The sequence below is a fragment of the Carica papaya genome, chromosome 2 (assembly GCF_054855325.1).
Source record: "Carica papaya isolate Zhongbai chromosome 2, ASM5485532v1, whole genome shotgun sequence".
NCBI lineage: Eukaryota > Viridiplantae > Streptophyta > Magnoliopsida > Brassicales > Caricaceae > Carica > Carica papaya.
The window spans coordinates 36,554,657-36,571,124 of record NC_142310.1 but is presented as its reverse complement, the minus strand read 5'-3'; the positions used below and the strand labels follow the sequence as shown (position 1 = coordinate 36,571,124).

The 16,468-nt window shown below is 28.4% G+C and overlaps 1 protein-coding gene across 1 annotated transcript; it reads left to right on the top strand.

Annotated features, from left to right (window-relative positions):
- The first annotated feature begins 554 nt into the window (after positions 1-554).
- Positions 555-6,441, top strand: ARG1 (Chaperone DnaJ-domain superfamily protein). Its single transcript, XM_088214527.1, has 11 exons — positions 555-1,262; positions 2,301-2,424; positions 3,096-3,178; positions 3,255-3,366; positions 3,449-3,553; positions 3,730-3,780; positions 4,764-4,853; positions 4,956-5,064; positions 5,169-5,317; positions 5,404-5,457; positions 5,914-6,441. The coding sequence occupies exons 1-11, from the start codon at positions 1,135-1,137 to the stop codon at positions 6,148-6,150; spliced, it is 1,242 nt and encodes a 413-aa protein (XP_088070653.1). The 5' UTR covers positions 555-1,134; the 3' UTR covers positions 6,151-6,441.
- The last annotated feature ends 10,027 nt before the right edge of the window (positions 6,442-16,468 follow it).

The following is a 16,468-nucleotide window of genomic DNA, read 5'->3' as shown; positions in this document are numbered from 1 at the left end:
AAATTAAGAGTGTTTTTGATAGGTTTAAACATAAAATTAATAATTTGTAATTTTTAGAAAATAATTTAATTTTTAACAAATTTATACCTTAAATATAAAAAATCATTTATTACCATATATATAATTTATACTTTTTTTTTTTTATTGATAACAAATTTCCATAACTATTTATATTAAACACGAATTTTTTTTTTTTTTTTTTTTTACTAAATCTTAATTATTTTGAGTAAAATCTTGTATACAAATTAAACTGAGATCCACCTTATTACCATCTTACATAGTATCATCATAACGTAAATCCAAAAGCACAAAATTATATAAAAATCCCAATGCTTATAATTTTATATACTTTATATTATTGTCAAATAATGTTTGTTTATATTAGTTTAATTAAAAAAAAAAAACAAATCATTCGAATTCGTCTTGAAAAATATTTTGAATTAAAAAAAAAGGCTAAAAGAAAAAAAATAGATTTAAAAAGTGAAAAAAGGGATAAAATAATTAAATAAATTAAAAAAAAAAGTGGTAATAAAGAAAAATTAGTTAGCTAAAATTACGTAACGTCGCACAAGATTTTGAAAGAGGGAAAACGAAGAGGAGAAGAAGCTGAAGAAGACAGCGTTGAAAATCCATTGCGTCATTTCTCTTTCTCCGTTTTACCTTCATATATAAACGAAAAATTTCTTCTTCAATCTTCTTTTCTCGTTTCTCTGTAATTTTTCAAAACCCTAGTTCTCTTTTATCTTCCATTTCTGTTACTGTTTGTATACTAGATCTTTAGGTTAACCTCAATACTGTTCTTGTCAGCTTTTGATATATCATCAGTTTATCTTTCCCCTCTTTTGCTTTCTCCGAGAGCGGAAGAAGAGCGATCCCAATAATGCTTCGAATTACGTGTCTATTTTTTTTAAAAAAAATTTGAGTTGGAAAAGCTTTTTCGGTTTGGGTATTGGTCTCAGATTTGTATGGTTGCTACCGATTGACTTTCTTTGATTCAGCGGATACTGCGGCTTTTGGTGATTTGAAGAGAGGGAGAGGGAGAGGGAGAGGGGTGGAGATCTTAATAGGTAGGGAGAGATTTAGAAATTGTAGAAAGGTACAGATTTGAGAGAAGGATAAAAACCGAGGGGGGAGATGGGTTCGAAAAAGATGGAAGGACCATCCACCCCTGCAATTCGTCGGGACCCCTATGAGGTATTGTCCGTGTCGAGGGATTCTACTGATCAAGAAATTAAAACAGCTTACAGAAAGCTTGCCCTCAAGTAAGTCTATGGAATTTCATCTTTCAATTGTATTGGGTAGCTTAATTCATTTACATGACAGTTTGGGCTTATGGATGTTCTTAGTTTTATAATCGAGTTTGATAAATAAGACGTTAGCATTGTTAAAATTGCTCATAAATTGCTCAACTCTAGGGAGTTAGCAGCTTGATTGTAGCTCAATGGGTTTATCCTTACGTTCAGGAGCTGTGTTATGTGAACTAACAAATAGATTTAAGATATATGCATTAGGTGTTTAAGTTACCAAATTCTTTATTCAACTGAGTAATATGGCACTGAAGCTTCCATTTCTAGCGTGGTTTATTATCTTCCCAGTTTAGTTTATACAGAATTCATCATATTTGCCAATATCATTCTACAGTTTAACTCAATTCCATTAAAGACTTTGTTCCTTACTGTTTGGAGTCTTACATGGACCATACTATCCCTTCAGTTTGCCTTACCTGAGACTATAACTTTGGTGAAAATTTAAGAGATCAGCATATTATCAGTTACCTCAGCTAGGTAATCTTGGTATACAGTTATCTCTCTGGACCAACTACTTTAATGTTAAACCCATGCTTTCTTAGGTGTATGCAGTAACTTATTGTGGATTACAACTAACGTTTATGAAGTCTTCTACTCAGTCAGCATCTAAATTATACTGTAGTGATTGTGCCAGACATCTACAAAAAGCTAGGAGCATTGGTCGAAAAAAGCATTTTGTAGGGAATCTACTGCAATAAGATCAATTGCATGATTCTTTGCATGCTATCTACATTGAGCTCCATTGAAGTCCAATTCATACCATAAAATTCTAGCAAAAAAATGACAAGAATTTAGGTTCAATTTGATTGCAATCAATGAAGCTTACACTTGATTTTTATCCTGCTAATGATCTTGCATGATTCTGCCTATCCTTGATTTTCATCTTCACTTGTGCACTGATGATGATGGTGTCAGAGTCTGTTTGTGGTGTTTCTCTGAGAGATGCCATTTTACCTTTAATTTAAACTAATCTTTTATCCACATAATTGGCAGGTATCATCCGGATAAGAATGCTAGTAATCCTGAAGCATCTGAACTTTTTAAGGAGGTTGCATATTCTTATAGCATTTTATCTGACCCGGAGAAGAGAAGGCAATATGATAGTGCAGGCTTTGAGGTTTTTTTCCCTCCCTTTTTCACTCTATAGTTTTATCAGTTTCTTTTTGGAACCTTGGCTATCTAGTCTGCCCACCCTCCAGTCTGTTTGTGTGAGCATTTTGTATTTGTGTGTTGTTAAAAATGACTCAATAGCACACCTAGAAATTAAAGAGAGAGGGAATTTTAGGTGGTTTCGGAGCAAATAAGCCTACATCAGGGAACCACTTGCAGACATTTTCCATAAATCCAATATAACAAATACCTCCATAACGAGAAACACTCCAGGATAAGTAAAGCCCGAGCCTTTTGCTTACAGTATTCTGCCTAAATATGAACCAAAAATCCAACATTTATGTTTCCTGTTGTGTTTGATGTGAATCTTTGTGTGTGTGTGTGCATTTGTCTGTAGCATACAGATAACTGACTCTGTGCTATTTATATATGTGCCATGACTATTTTGCTCAGTCACTTTGTATATAGATGGACTTTCATTTTCCAAATGCTTTACAGTTCGTGATTCGAGATTTTGCACTGGGCTATTTCTTACTCTTTCTTAGACGGAATTATCAGCCTGCAATTCTCTTATTTTATTTTTGTTTTTGTCAGGTTTCTTGTGCAGGCTTTTAAATTGTTTCCCCGTGGACAGTGTCTCATCTTAATGCTCTTTTTTGTATCTAAAAATTTGAGCAGGCCCTTGAAACTGATGGCATGGACATGGAGATTGACTTGTCGAATCTGGGAACTGTAAATACTATGTTTGCAGCATTATTCAGGTAATACTTTTTGTTCTTCTGTTCGTAACTTTGATAATGATCTAGCTTTCTTTAACACTGCTTTGTTTGCATACAGCAAACTTGGTGTCCCTATCAAGACTACAATCTCTGCTAATGTTCTTGAAGAAGCATTGAATGGAACTGTCACCATCAGACCTCTGCCTATTGGAACATCAGTTAGTGGAAAGGTGTCAACTTGCTTTCAGCTTTTATGTGTCCAACTACTGTATTTGGATATGTGTTTTAATCTTATTGTAAGTTCTACAACAGGTAGAAAAGCAGTGTGCTCATTTCTTTGGGGTAACTATAAATGAACAACAAGCTGAAGCAGGGATTGTTGTGAGAGTAACTTCAACTGCACAAAGCAAATTTAAGGTATGGTCTGGTGCTTCTTTTTCTTTTTGAAGATTTCTGATGCTGGATCTTTAAATTGAATGATTTATCTGTTTCCAGGATTTTGTAGCCCCCAGTCTAGCTGTCTTTTTTTTTAAGTGGCTTTCCTTCCATCTGACGTGAAATCTGTCTGTTAAATGTATCTAATTCTTTTTCAGTTACTCTATTTTGAGCAAGATGCCAATGGTGGCTATGGCTTAGCCTTACAGGTAAATGGCTTTTTTCAAGTTTACCTATAATTGTTGTCCAGAATCATTTTGTTGAGAAAATTTTCCAGAAGGTGTTTGAGCGATAGATGCTATGCAATTTCTCTTTATTGGTTCACTATTTTATATTTGGTCTCCAATGTGAGAGGAAAGTCTATGAATTTGAACTTCACGTCCTAGTTTAATTTGTGGGCTTACATCTTAGGAATATGGCTTCTAATCACTTTATTTTTGTATGGCTGGCAATATATTCCTGGAACTTGTTTATTGTAAGAAAAAATTACTCCAAAAAAAAAAAATCAGTCTGTTTGGCAGTTAAGGTTATTTTTTTCCGGCTGTATCCTTTTCTTTTTGGTAGGTCATTTTGAGTGACTTCGTTAAAAGAAGGATTTAATTGAGTAGGGTTTTGAATTCCCTTGGTTTATGTTCAGGGTGTTTGTTTTATGTTTTTTTCTTGGACTGGGAAGATTAAACTTGCAGTATGGTTTTTTGATGGGTGTTGGGCCATTTTTGTGTACTCCCATTATTTTCTTTGACTCATTTTTTCACTCCTTGTCCCGGTTGAATATTACCAGAAAATAATAATAGTTATTCTAACGTTGAACATCCTAAGGTCATAAAGTAAAGCACATGTCGATCTGTCTGGATATCTAAATGGTGTAATTTGAGGTAGCATTATAGCACCATGTGATTTACATATCTTGCTTGGTTGCACCTTATGATCCAAATGAGGCACAAGATTTTGATTTCAGCATCCTTAATCTTTTATTGTTTTGCTCGCTTTTTGTTCCATATCTCCCAAAATTGTTCTGCAAATTAAAGCTTTCTTAAATCTGTGATAGTTCTCTTATTGTCCTCTATTTTCTTTTGGTGATGGGAAGAGAAGTTGAATTTTAAGTTTTTCTGCAATGTGCGTTGGCATGTATGTGAACTTTGCAAATGTACATGCTATGGTAGAGGTGGTTTAAAATTTTCCTTGTGTGCAGGAAGACAGTGAGAAAACGGGCAAGGTGACATCTGCAGGCATGTATTTCTTACATTTCCAAGTATACAGAATGGATTCTACTGTGAATGCGGTACGAAGGTTCTATCTTCTCCCTTCCCTTCTGATAGATATTTGCTTTTTTTTTAATAGCCAGAAGATGTGATAATTAATCCACATGCTGATGGTGATGCAGTTAGCAATAGCCAAGGATCCTGAGTCTGCTTTTTTTAAAAGGCTGGAAGGTCTTCAACCGTGTGAGGTTTCGGAACTAAAAGCTGGCACTCATATATTTGCTGTTTATGGTCTGGAGGCTTGACCTTCTTGTGAATTCTTTATCTTGGGGAATTTGGATATGAAAACTGTTTTTATGATTAGATTTCTAATATATTGGCTCTAAATTGTCCAGGTGATAATTTCTTTAAGACTGCTACCTATACAATTGAGGCACTCTGTGCAAAGACTTATGAGGATACAACTGAGAAACTTAAAGACATAGAGGCCCAGATTTTAAGAAAAAGGAATGAGTTGCGCCAATTTGAGACTGAATACAGAAAAGTAACTTTTGCCTTTCTGGTCAGATTCTGTCATGGGTCTCTTTGATAATATGTGTTCTATAATTCTTTGTGATGTCTTTTTTTTAGGCATTGGCACGTTTTCAGGAAGTAACTAACAGATACAGCCAGGAAAAACAAGCGGTATGTTTGTAAAATTCCAATTCCCTTTCAGATATTTTGTTTTGCTTGTTTACTAGCATGCTAGCTGGCTTTATGCATGCAAAATATTAACACCTCTACGTATAAATTTGTGCGTTTGCATGTGTTTGTTCTCATTATATGTTATGTTCCTAAACTGAGTTAATCACGGGTGGATAATCTGATCATTCTGTACATAATTCAATATTCTCTCTGTTGTTTTTCCCCTTCTCATGTAAAAGTAGCAGCAAAACGAGAAGATTACAGTTGGAGTCTTCTTTTTTTTTAAAAAAAAAGTTTACAATCTTCATTTTGCAAACAATGGAATGGCGAGTGCTGTATTTTCTTCTCCATATTTTTGACTAAATGAACTTATTCCACTTAAAATTGGCAAGCATGGAGTTATGCGGTCTATATTTTTAACCTCCCATTGCTTCTTTGCTTGTGCAATACCCCCAGGTAGATGAGCTGTTAAAACAACGCGATGGCATCCACTCATCGTTCACCGTGGCCAGGGTAGTAAGTAGTGTAAGTGGAAGTGGTAGTAATCTGAGTAATGGTAGTGGTAGCAAAGTTCCTGGCGAAGACATAAAAGCCGATAGTCCGGGGGAAGATGGAGGTATAGATGGTAAGGATAAATCCAAAAAGAAATGGTTCAATTTGAACCTCAAAGGATCGGATAAGAAGCTTGGTTGATTGAGAAGATGCTCTAGATAGTTTTGTATTTTACTTGTTTAGAAGTCTGCATGTCTACTTTTCCATTCAAGATATTTTGGGTTGGCTTCCTGTCTGCTTAAAAGCTTACCTTGTATCATTTGTTGTTTCTTTTCTTTTCCTTTTTTTTTCCCCCACCCCCCCCCATTTTCTCTCGTTTCCTTTTTCATATAGTTTTTGGGGGCTGTTCATTGTGGTATACTACCTGTGATTCTGTAAGTCGATTCAAAATTTGAATGTACATCTTAATATACTTGATATTTGTCCCTCTCATCTTCCGGCTTTTATAGCAATTACGCGGTGATTGCTTCAATTTTCTTTGGATTCGAGTCCGGGTTGTAGTTTCACTTTACGAACGGATTCTAGAGGCCGTTTTCTCTTGTTTAGGGTTGATTTGGAACTCAAAAGTTGACTATTATTTGATATCTTCAATTTCATCTGCCAATCTTTTTCTTAATGTTCTTTTTGGGTGCAGATCTTAGTAAGCAACAGCCAACAGTTTGCCACCAAGAAAAATCAAACATGGCAATTAGGGTTATAAATATCTGTAGTGGAATATCTTCTGTTGCTTTCTTTAGATATTTAATTAGATTGTAATTTTTGACTTCCTTTTCAATTATAATATTCTTCTACATCGGTTTTTACTTTGTTCTGTAGTTTGTTTAATTTATTTTCTATTACAGAAAAGAGGTAACTAGAGATATTTAAAAAATTAACTTTAACCTAAAACTTTTTTACCATGTTTAACCTGGATGTATAGTTAATTACCTGATTACACACACACACACAAAATATATATATATATATATATATACATATATATATATATATAATTAGCAACTTGTTTAAGTAGCTTAAAAGTCTAATGATTAATGACTAGATTTCCAACCATCCCACTCTTTATACATCAGTATAAAAATATTTACACAACTCCTAAATATCACAATTGTAAGTATTTATGTATGTATTCTGATTTAAAGATTATTTATGTAATGTTATAAATGGTATATATATGTCACCTAATTAATTAGATGTATACATTTTCTATTTCCAAAAAAAAAAAAAATTGTAATAAAGCTTATGTATGACATTAATTAAATAATTAATTTATTAAGAAACTAATAGTAATTAAAATGGGTTAATTTTATTATTTAATTTTTACATATATAACTCAATTTCTTAACGAAAATATACAATATAATTTAAATCTATATTCTCATAAAAAGAATAAAAGTATTCACCAGCCAAGTAATTGTTAATATATATATATATATATATACTAATTAGTTTACTAATCTCAAATTAATTTTAATTTAAATTACTTCTAATCATTTTCTTATTGTAGTGTTCAGAACCAATCTGTTGGGTGATCATAATATTATATAACATATGTTGCTTGGTAGGAAGCTCTTAAATTGGGTTATCTTAAACCAATGGGTTACTTGAATTAGTTTTATATGCACATACAAACACATATATACATACACACACGCAGACAGAGACCTAGAAAACTCTATATGTATGTATACACACACACACACACATATATATATATATACATATATATAGATATATATACTTGACTTGCAATAATTGGTTTCCTAATAGACCACACCACCCTTCATAATCTTAATTAGGTTATCAAATTGGGGAGTAGTTTAAACCTTGAAAAAACGACAAGACCTCCATATGCAAACTATATATATAAAACTAATAATTCTGAGATTACTTTAATGTGCAAACACAGCTTTGAACTCAAAACATAATTTGTCTTTTACCTGTTTTGAATTAAGAAAACCCATTAACTGGAGGCACTCATAATATATTTATATATATATGTGTGTGTGTGTGTATTTATGTATATGTATATGTATATGTAGAGACTTCAGTATATGTATAGTTTAAGGTAAGACCGACCCTATAGCATCTAATGAACTTGGATATTTTGGAAAGGGCGTCTTGGTTCCAAAGCTTTAGAAAATGCCTCAACTCTTTATTCTATGACCAAGCCCCACATGCATGCATATATATATATATATATGTATCTATCTGTGTGGGATTAATTCTATATATATATATATATATATATATGGTTGTATTTGCATTAAGCTAGCTAGATTCCCATCATTCAGTCAAGATTAGGTATGTGATGAATCTCTGGAGACATTGCTTTCCAAGTGGCAGCTAATTTTGTGAGTAAGTTTACACCCAATTTCTAATTTATTCTCCCCCCCCACCCCCTTAAATTATGGCAAAAAAAAATTAAAAAAGAAAAATCATATGAATTAGAAGAATAAGTTTTAAATAAAAAAAAAAACAAAAAAAATTAATCACCCTAAATATATATATATATATATGTTATAAAAAAATTAAGATATCGTCATGCACATTCTGCGCCAACAGACACTCGTAATTGGATCTGAAGGTCTATCGATAGAGAGAAATGATCATTTGCCAATCAATAAATACATTTATTTCTTTCGCGACAGACGTATTGGATCGGAATTTGTCAATTTTGCAATAACAAATGCTTAATTATACGAATGAAGTCGAAGTACATATTAGATAGTTTCTAATTATATTTGCAATACAAAATAAAATACATTTCAAGGGTTTTTTTGTATTAAATATGAAAATATCAAAACAAGCTTTTGGTTTTTTATATAAATAAATTTATGTTAACTATAATATAATACAAATAACTTTTAAATAACGATATATATATATATATATATATATATATAAACTATATGTTATAACTCACGATCTCTTATAACAAAAACCCATTAAACTTAATTAGATTTAATATCAAATGCAAACATGCTTTGTATATAAAATATACAAAAACTTATGTGTAGATACAATCTAAAGTAGCTAGCTAGATCCCTATATAAATGCTCTAATCAAGATCAAATTTAATTCAAAGGTAAAGAAGTTTTAGTTAATTATTTTAGAAAGATAGAAAGAGTCGTCACCTCACATGACTTAAAAAGCTAATCTCCACCCAAACCCTCCTCCACCTATTATATATATATATATATATATATATATAATTAAAGAAGTAGGTAGTGTCACTTGGAATACATGGAGGGACTTATTGAGTCACACACCAATATTGTTAATTTGGATTTTTTTGGCTAAAAAAATTAAAAAGTTCTTTGAACGTATCCAACAAAGGGATTTTGAACTTGAAAACTATGTCATTTTCTTTTTGGATCCTTCCAAAAGTTAAATTGGGTTTTCTATAAACAAACAAAAGATGATTGGAAAGTTAATGGACTTCTCATATGATAAGGGATCATCTCTCTCTCTCTCTATATATATATATATATATACACACACACACACACAAATATATTATTGGGTCATGTCTATATATCCATATATATATATGTAATGTATAAACTATTTTAAGGGTAAAATTGATTAGAAAAACTCTTTGAATAATTTAAAATTTCCCCAATATACACTCGTTGATTAATTGATTAATTAATTAATTAATTAATTAATTAATTAATCTTAATCTTTAAGTTTAAATAACCCGATTGGTCTAATTTGCCTTGATTAACCATAACTTGGTGGGCCATTATTCTGATTCGGGCGATCTTATAACGATAATATCACCATCATTTCAATCAAACCCACATAGAAATCATGATTATATACACTCTTTTTATATATATATATATATTATAATATTTTTAAAATAGTTTATAAAATTATAAATAAATTGGGTATAATATTTTATTTTTAAAATTTATTGTATTTTTTTACAGAAATTTTTCTATAAATAAAAAAAAAAAAAAAAAAAAATCGAATATTTAATTTATACTCAATAGATTTGTGTATAATTTTTTTTCAAATTTAAAAAAATAAAATAAAATAAAATGGAGAAGAAGTTGATGGAAGTGGGGTCAATGCGGCTGAAGTTGTAAAATGTGGTCCCCATGTCGGGCAAACGTGGGTGGGTCCCACATGAGTTTTGTTCCTACCAATTAGATTTATGTTCACATGTGTCATATAGTCTCTCATTTTGGACTTACATTCGCTTGCTTATACATACATACATATATATATATATATATATATTTAGATGTGTATGTATGTGTAATTTAACTTGGAACTAAGAAATAAATAAAAATATTTACTTTGTCTTCGTTTTGTTTTTGGTCATATTCATGATTTTGATCAAGAAGTCATCCCAATTTTTGATTACCTTAAGATCTAAGTTTGGAATATTTTATAGTATAAGATAATAATATATATATTATATTATATTATATATTTAAAAAAAAAAAAACCCAATTGGGTATTTTCAAATTAGCTATGAAATTAAAATAAAAATTTCCTCAAAATTTTATTTTTTTAGGGTATAATTAGTTAAAATAATTTTACCCCATTCAACCTTTTCTATCATTAATTATCTTTAGAAGAAAATTGATTAATTGTTATTTAAATTTATTAATATGGATTATAAACATATAGAGACACATTTACATATGTTAGCCAATACTATTTAGCATTGATTACACAGTATTTTGAGTTGATATATACCAAAATCACTGTAACATATATATATATATTTATTTACTTTACGAAGAAGACAAGTACAAAACTTAAAATTAAAACCCTAATGTGACTTTACATGTGACATTTATGTGTCAATTTTGTTGAATTATTAGGCCAAACCTATTGATAATGCAATTAAAACAAAGTTCAAGGATTAGGTGAAGCCAACAATTAGTACTATCAAAAGAAGCTTTTTTTTTTTTTTTTTTTTTTTTTTTAAGTCAGGTCACCACACTTCAAATTATTTGGTCCCCAAATTAACCACAAGATAAACCCTAGATTTTGATTTTGATTTTGATTTTGATTTTGATTTTGAAGTACTTATAACACTTTTTAGCCTTTGTATATGAACATGACTACTCATGTCTATTTTTTTTTTTTTTTTTTGAAAATCACTTCAATCTTTTTTATTTATTTCTTGAGTGAGACCAACTCCCTTGACACCCATAAATAATGGTCCAATCCAAACAAGACTTTAGTTATTAATTAATTTCTAACCCTAATTCCCAAAAAGAAATCATTGGATCCCCCAAAATAAAGCAAACAACAACAAAAAAAAGTAGGTTAAGTTTAGTTATTTATAATAATTAATAAAGAGTTCATTCTATCATGTGAACTAATGGAAATCCTAATCTTAATCTAAGTCCTAAATCTATGTCATAATTATTTTCAAGACCTCCTATAAAAACCCATGTTAGGAACTTAATTAGTTAAAATGATTTGGGTCCTACCCACATACATTTTTAATTAAAAACAAACTATAATTATTCAAGAGTTCAAATGATCGATTAAAAAATTTCATATATATCATTTTTTATTCTCTTTTTTTCTTTTTAAATAAAAATATATAAATTAAACTAATTATATTTATAACAATTTTCTATCTCATATATATTTTTGAAATACATAATAAAATTTTTCAAAATTTTAAAAATAAATTGGAAACAAAAAAAATAATAAATCCCTAAGAAAGACAAGAATATAGAGATAGACCCACATGGGTATTATGTCAAGTAAAGAAAGCTTGACTTTTGTGTTGTGTTAATCCCCATGTCATGTTAGCTAAAGAGAAGGGATATATGTATATACATATATATATATATATGTTTGTATGTGTGTGTGTGTTTTAATGTGTGCATTAAAAATTGCCACATGGTTGTCTTAGTAATCATGATTAATTATCGAATCAAACGGTCTAAAAAATTTTGAGCTTTTCAAAGATGAAAAGAGGGTGAGAGATTTAGAAACTTGGGAAAGTTTTAAGTCAATTATTATTAATAATTCGAATTAAAATTTTGATTGGCTAAATTATTTAGTTAAATAATTTAATTTGTAATATTTATGATGAAATTTTGTAATGATATGATTCTAGACATTTATTTTATTTAATTGTGATATTATGAGTATGATTTGTTCATTTAATTTGTAATAGATTTATTGTAGATGTAAATTATTCACCCTAAAAAAATTGAATGATCAAATTAAATAATTTGCCATTAATTGGTTAATATTATATTGGTAAATCAAATTAATTTTTATTAATATTTTTACCATCATTTATTGTATTCCATTACTAATTTATGTTTATTTGTTTTTAAATTTATTTAAGTAAATTTATAATAAAATTGATGAATAATAATTAGTAAATTTTGGTATAACAATTATATAAATTTTTGACGGTATTTTAGATTTAAATCTTGATTTTTATCTGTTACGAGATTAATATATATTACTTTATATTAAAAATAAATAATTGATGATAGGATCATAATCTATATCTTAAGATATTTTTATCTAATTAAAGGAAAAGTTTTGACTAAACATTGAAATAGCCCTTTTGAGCACATAACACTATCTAACTATAGAAATTTTCTAATTAAAACCCCTCAAAAAAAAAAAAAAAGCATAGAGACAAGGTAGGGTCATGTTTGGAGTTTTGATGAAGACTTGGTGTGTATATATATATATATATATGTATGTATATACTTTGTGTAATAATAATAATAATAATAATAATAAATAGACATGCTAACACGACAATAATATCATAACAATAACAATAAAGATAGTTTAGTAATTAAAATTTTTACGTTTTATTTAAAAATTACGAATTCAAATCTTATTAATGACATAAAATTCATCATTTAACAAAAATATTATGAATTAAAACTTTTATATTTTACTTAAAAATTACGAGTTCAAATCTTGATAACATATAGTTCGTTATTTTATGATAATATTATAGATTAATATATTATAAGTTGATGGATATTTATCAGTCACACTTAATTTAATAATTTTATAATCAATATAAATAAAAATTTAACTCTTAATATATTAGTCGAACTGCAATGATTAAATTAAGTTAAGTTTTAGTCAATATATTATATTTTTATATAAAAAAAATTAATAATAATTAAGTTAAAATATTTATAATAAATTAAAAAAATAACAATAAACAGATATGTATTTAATTAATAATGTTGTCTTGTGTAAATTAATATAGTGATTTATTTGTTAAAGAAAATTAATAATATATATATATATTTTGGAAGTGGGGGGAGATTAAGAAAGGTAATTATTAGTATTAATAATATTATTAAGATGATTAAAAATAATTATCTCGTAGTTAGTAAGATTCGCAGAGATATGAAGCAAAGAAAGAAATATTTAAATAATTAGTAAAAGTTTTTTTAAAAATAATAATAATAATAATAAAAGGCTTCAACGTAAATCACGCAAACATCTGAACAAATTGTTCATCATCATCATCAACACGTAATGGTGGGGACCCAATCCCATAGTTGTAAACACCTGAACATTCACTCATCCATTATATATATATATATATATATGTATCTATCTATCATCTCTACCTTATAGCCTATATATATATATATATAAGTACTCATCAGTATACATACATCTATACGTATATAAATTTACCCATCAGTACATACACATCTAAATATGCATATATATGTTGAATGCAAGTGCATATATATATATATATCAGTATACATACATCTATACGTATATAAATTTACCCATCAGTACATACACATCTAAATATGCATATATATGTTGAATGCAAGTGCATATATATATATATATAAATATGTGTGTGTGTATGTTTTTGAGGTTCATTGCCTTTTTTTTTTTTTGTCACCGTAACCCTTCAATTTGACTTTTGAGGGTTTAAAAGTATATACACTTTGACCTTGCTTGCTTGGATTAGAAGGTCTTGAATTCAATAATTGTTTTGAAGTTTAAATTTCTTTGTAATTTTAAAATTTAAGAACGTTTTTATAATTTGTTCGAAAATACATATAAAATTTCGTTAACAGTTAAACATGTTAAATAAGTAAAAACAATCAAAAATCAAACAGATTACATAACTGATATTTTAATATTTTAACTGATAAAACTCGAAAATAAATCTAATTGAACTGATATTCTTGTACGAGTTTTTTGCTCTTAGTGGTAAAGCTGTACGGGCATGCTAACTAGGTTGAAAAAAAATCAAAATTAAAAATACGGACGAAATTTCGTTAAACAGATCAATTTTTAATTAGAAATAACAAAAAATCGAACATGTTATAGAATTGATATTTTTTTATATATTACGTTGTATAAAAAAGTAAATAAATTCAACCTCGGCCATAAAAAAATATTTTTATGTTTGTGAAAATAAGTTGAGGATGTTATTCTTTGGTTATAATGTGAAATTAAAATGTAGATCTTGAAGGTAGATACGATGTTGACACGTGTGGGCCATGATCAAACTGATTTGTGGGTCTTACCGTGCTAGATCTCTTCTCCCCACCTTTTGTTTTATTTATTTATTATTTTATTTTCAAACTTATGCTTTTGCATGCATGAATTGTTTGACTTTGTTGGGTATTTTGTTGCGTAGAGATGAGGCTTCACCGTAACCTCATTGGACCTCGCTCCACTCAATCTAACCAAAAGCTTTAATCCAAGATTTCATTACGCCAATTAACATTAATTAATCAAGGATTAATATTATAATCAAGTTTAAATTACATAATTAACCACCCAAACCTTTTGAGACTTGCCATCGTGTCTGGTGGAATACTAATTCCTTATTAAATTATTTTCGTTTTAATTTCAGCAAATTACATTATGTCACAGACTAATCCTCACGTGACAAATTCACTTAAAATACATTAATTAATTATAAATTATCAACTTAATATTACGAATTATTTGAAATAAGTTAATTAATTAGACAGATTATGTTTTATTATAACTAATTTCTAGTTATCATAATTTTTAAATTCTAAATAAAACTATAATATAAATGTTAAATACATGGTTGATTAAAATAATAATAATATACTAATTATAATATATAATCAATCACAATTTTGTTTAGAAAAAGTCAATCACATTAATAAGGAGTACTTGATTAATAATTAATTATTTGTATTTAAATTAAAAATTTGTTTTTTCTACTTTTTAAAGTGAAACCCATTACCCAAAACAAGAAGATATGATATTACACAAAAGTGAGATTCAAAATCACTCGATATATGTATATATATATATATATTAAAATGATTAATTAAGAGGAAATTATTTTATTTTATTTTAATTAATTAAGAATTAGTTGATCAATCAACTTTGTGGAAGACTTGTGATTAGCTAATATATGTTTAATTAATCGAGTAAACCGAACCAAGTTGGTCCATTTTTAGTTTAATTAATTTTCTAACCTAATCTAATTAATGCGTCGAAGCTACCGAGTTATAGCAAACCAATTAACTTCCAATTAAAGGAATCAAGGATTCTCTCCCACTTTTTTTTTTTTTTTTTAAAAAAAGAAAATAATAATTTAGAATCTTAATTTAGAATCAATAAATTAATTTTGAATTTATGGAACTAGCCTCACTAAAAGTATATATTATAATTTAAAATGAATATCTTATTGTAAAAATTAATATCGTGACAAATATATTTATAAAATATATGTGCAAATTAATGTGACAACTAATGTAAATGGAAAAGTCTATGTATTTTAGATATTGTACATCAATTTATATGGGTATAGATTATTTGAAAAGTAACCCACATGCATATATAACCTTGTCATATTCTTTATTCATGAAAAATCAAAAGATTATAATAGTAACACCCATATATACATCTGTGTATATATATATATATATATATATATATGTATATATGTATGTGTATGTGATGTCATGAGGTGATACTTTGATGAGTAAGTCCACTTGTTCAACGGTTGCTATGAATTTTGATGCAGCCCAACTGTCAAGTTCATTGAATTTTTGAACATAAACAAAATTAATCTCTATTTATTATATTACATATATATATATATATAAAAAGAGGGTCCATGAAGAAAAACAAGTACGTAGACAGAACTTCAATCCCTGCACCATACTCGCATCACATGCAGCACATTCTCCATCCTCGACCTCCATTTTTATTCCAGAATCCAAAAATATTATTATTTAATTATAAAATAATTATCACCAAAATCCAATCATGATCTAATACACTATAATTAATTATTAAAATTAAATATATACAAAAAAAATTAAAAAGGAAGTTAGCCCGAGACAAGTGCAATCCTATGGGTCCCCAAATGTTCTTGGTTTATTTTTCCTAAAACACCACTTTCGCTCTCTTCTTGGGATGTCCGCATCCATCTTACTTTCTCTCTGTATTATATATATACATA

Coding starts and splice junctions, on each gene's coding strand:
- ARG1 (XM_088214527.1), top strand. CDS start 1,135: ATGGGTTCGAAAAAGATGGAAGGACCATCCACCCCTGCAATTCGTCGG. Junction 3,554..3,729: donor CTGCACAAAGCAAATTTAAG/GTATGGTCTGGT, acceptor ATTCTTTTTCAG/TTACTCTATTTTGAGCAAGA. Junction 5,065..5,168: donor TCATATATTTGCTGTTTATG/GTCTGGAGGCTT, acceptor TAAATTGTCCAG/GTGATAATTTCTTTAAGACT.